The 2,907-nt window shown below is 42.2% G+C and overlaps 1 protein-coding gene across 1 annotated transcript in view; it reads left to right on the plus strand.

Annotated features, from left to right (window-relative positions):
- The window catches only part of ZCCHC4 (zinc finger CCHC-type containing 4), a gene marked incomplete in the record, with an annotated part of 41,137 nt that overhangs the window by 27,004 nt on the left and 11,226 nt on the right, over positions 1-2,907 (plus strand). The window contains 2 exon segments of the mRNA XM_027774378.1: positions 1,821-1,942; positions 2,426-2,501. Coding sequence (XP_027630179.1) covers positions 1,821-1,942; positions 2,426-2,501 — 198 coding nt within the window.

Below are 2,907 nucleotides of genomic sequence, written 5' to 3' on the forward strand. Positions count from 1 at the left end.
CATCAGTTGCTTACGTTTTCATGATTCACTTGTTGGATTGCAAGCTTGCCAGCCAGTTCCGTTTTAAGTTCCTAGATGTGTTTGACAGTTGGGATCTACCTAGGCCGACCTTGTAAAAACCTCATGACATTCTTGCAGGTGACCCCCAGGAGTGGGTCTCACACTCGAGCATGCTGGGAGGGGTCACTGGGCCCGCTCGGAGTGTCTGGTTTAGTAGATCCTAGGCGGTGTGAGATCTACCGGGATCCCAGTTATTTGTAACAGCCTTAAGCCCAGTTCATGGTGGGTGTGCGTAGGCAGAGGCGCTGGGGGCAGGAAGTGTATAGAAACCATATACGTTTGCTTTAGTTTACTTTCATAATTATCTGCTGGGACAGAAATTGAGTTTGGAATCTTGAGGGAAGAGATGGATGTTGAAACAGTCCCCATGGGCAGGCCGACCTGCTGTCATGGGCCTCTCTCCAGCCCCCTTTTTCTGCCTTACGCTGGGCCCTGGACTGCTGTGGACAGTATCTTATTTACCCTTCGCAGCTGCTTCTAGATGAGGGTCAGAACCCTCCTGTACAGGTGAAGCACACAGCCGCTGCCTGACTCCCAGACCTGTGTTCTGCCCAAACGTGAGCTGACCCAGGGGTCGAGGGCCACGCGGAGGCTGTGCTCACACTCAGCGAAGCCCCAAAGTCCACACTCAGAGACAGAAGCCCCAATCAAGCTTGCACACGTCGTTGAAGATTTGAGCTTTTTATGCCCAAAGCAACATTCTTAAATATGTAATAGACTTTCTTGTAATTTTTATCAGATAAGAGATTAAGAGTTGTTCCCTTAATTCTAGACAATGTGAATTTGTCACAAACATTTTACCTTGTTTATAATAAAAAATTTCACTTCCATAGAGGCCTCTCTGAGTCTCTTGGTTAGTAAGTAGCCTCTTGCTTTGAAAAATTTTCTATCAAGTATTTTGGCTTAACTCATATCTTCTCATTACTCTTGTCATCATCTTGTTCATTTACTGGTTAAAGAATGTTAATGTTGAGGGGCCAGCAGTTAGCGTAATGGCTATGTCACTGGATTCCATGTAGTCAACAGTGGTTCAAGTCCCAGACTTGGTGGCTTAAATTTATGCCGGGTGCGTGTGCGTGCGTGCCCAAGATCCCGAGAAGAGAATGGATGAGAAGGGATTGTGGCATGGCCATCCCCCCAGCCTGGGGGGTGATTTCTCGCTTTCTGTCTCTCTCTCAGTCTTTCTGGCAAGTGCACATGCCCAATAGTAAAAACCTCCCCCCCAAAAAAAAAAGAATGTTAATGTTCAAATGGGAAATTATTGATAATAACATGTATGATTAAGCCACTCTGCAGTATATTATGGATGGGAAATCACATTTTGTATGCTGTGATGATGCTCCAGGAATGAATGTAAATGAATTAATTTTTAAAAATGTTTCAGAAGAAAATTATAGTGCACATGTCACTAGATTCTAACTTTGTCCATATTTTGAGTTTAAGGTATTTTGTGAATCAATAAAATGTGGAAAAACATTTAGTATGGAAGAGAGAGAAGGGGAAGGGAAGAAAAAGTAAAAGTATGCTTAATTGACAAAAAACGAGAAGCTATTTGCTGATAAGTGATAGAGTAATATCTTTGGCTTGACTGACACGCATAGTATTTGTGCTGGAAAAAGAAATGTTATACACTGTAAAGACGTGAGTAAATGTAAATAAATAATTAAAGAAATATAAAGTTTGAAATATTTAAAAAAAGAATGACAATGTTGAGTCATCGAAGTGCATTTTTCTACTGGTTTTGTTTTTTAACCTCCCAGGTAGATTATGCTAACCACGCACTGTATAAACACGGGAAGGCCGGGCGGAAGCAGTCGCCCGTGCGTATTTTCACCAACATTCCACCCAGCAAAATCGTCCTCCCTACTGAAGAAGGGTACAGGTGAGGTCGCTGAAAATTAAGTTACGTAGGACACGGGGTGTGGAGGTTAAGGCGCCGGATCCTGGATCCCATATGGCCAGATCCACAGTTTGAGTCCCAGACCCGGCAGTTGAAGAACATGCCAGACATGTGCACATGCATGCCCAAAATCCAGAGAGGAGAATGGAGAAGAGGGGATTACAGCGTGACCACTCCCAGAGGGTGACTTCTCACTTTCCCTCTCTCTCTGGCAAGTGCACATTCCCCATGGCAAAAATCTTTATAAAGAAAGGAAGAAAGAAAGAAAGTTACATGTATGTAACAGTAAAATACTTTTAATATTGAAGCGCATAGTTTACCCATTAAGTTAAAATTTAATCCGTAATGTCACGTTGAGTCGAATTCTGATTAGACCCGATTTTTGTAACAGCCTTGAAAGCTTTCCTCTGATCTGTGAATGTCAGTGAAGGTGTGCCACTGGTTTTCCTGTTTCTTTTCCTTTAGATTTTGCCCTCTGTGTCAACGATATGTTTCCCTCGAGAATCAACACTGCGAGTATTGTAATGCTTGCACGTCTAAGGTGAGAATGCATTTTTATTTAAATATATTCGTTTTATCTTAGTTTGCTAACTTCATTATATTTTCTAATGTTATTTTGTTAATATTATAATTTGTATTTATATATATATATATATATTACTTTTACTATTAAACTTTAGTGCAGTGCTTTATTTCTAATGATAGAGTAGGCTTTAAAAATTTTTGTGTGTGTGAGTTTACTTGCCAGAGAAAGGCAGAGAGAGGAAAGGAGAGAGAGGACATCCCCACCAGGGTGTGGTCATGCCACAGTCTTTTCTCCATTTCTCTCTCCTGTCAGGGTTTTGGGCACAGGGACCAGCAGTTAGCATAAAGGCTATGTCACTGGACTCCCATGTAGCTGACCGCGGTTTGAGTCCTGGACCCAGTGGCTTAAAACTCATACCGGG

This window comes from Tupaia chinensis, unplaced genomic scaffold (genome assembly GCF_000334495.1).
Source record: "Tupaia chinensis unplaced genomic scaffold, TupChi_1.0 Scaffold000426_1, whole genome shotgun sequence".
Classification (NCBI taxonomy): Eukaryota; Metazoa; Chordata; class Mammalia; order Scandentia; family Tupaiidae; genus Tupaia; species Tupaia belangeri.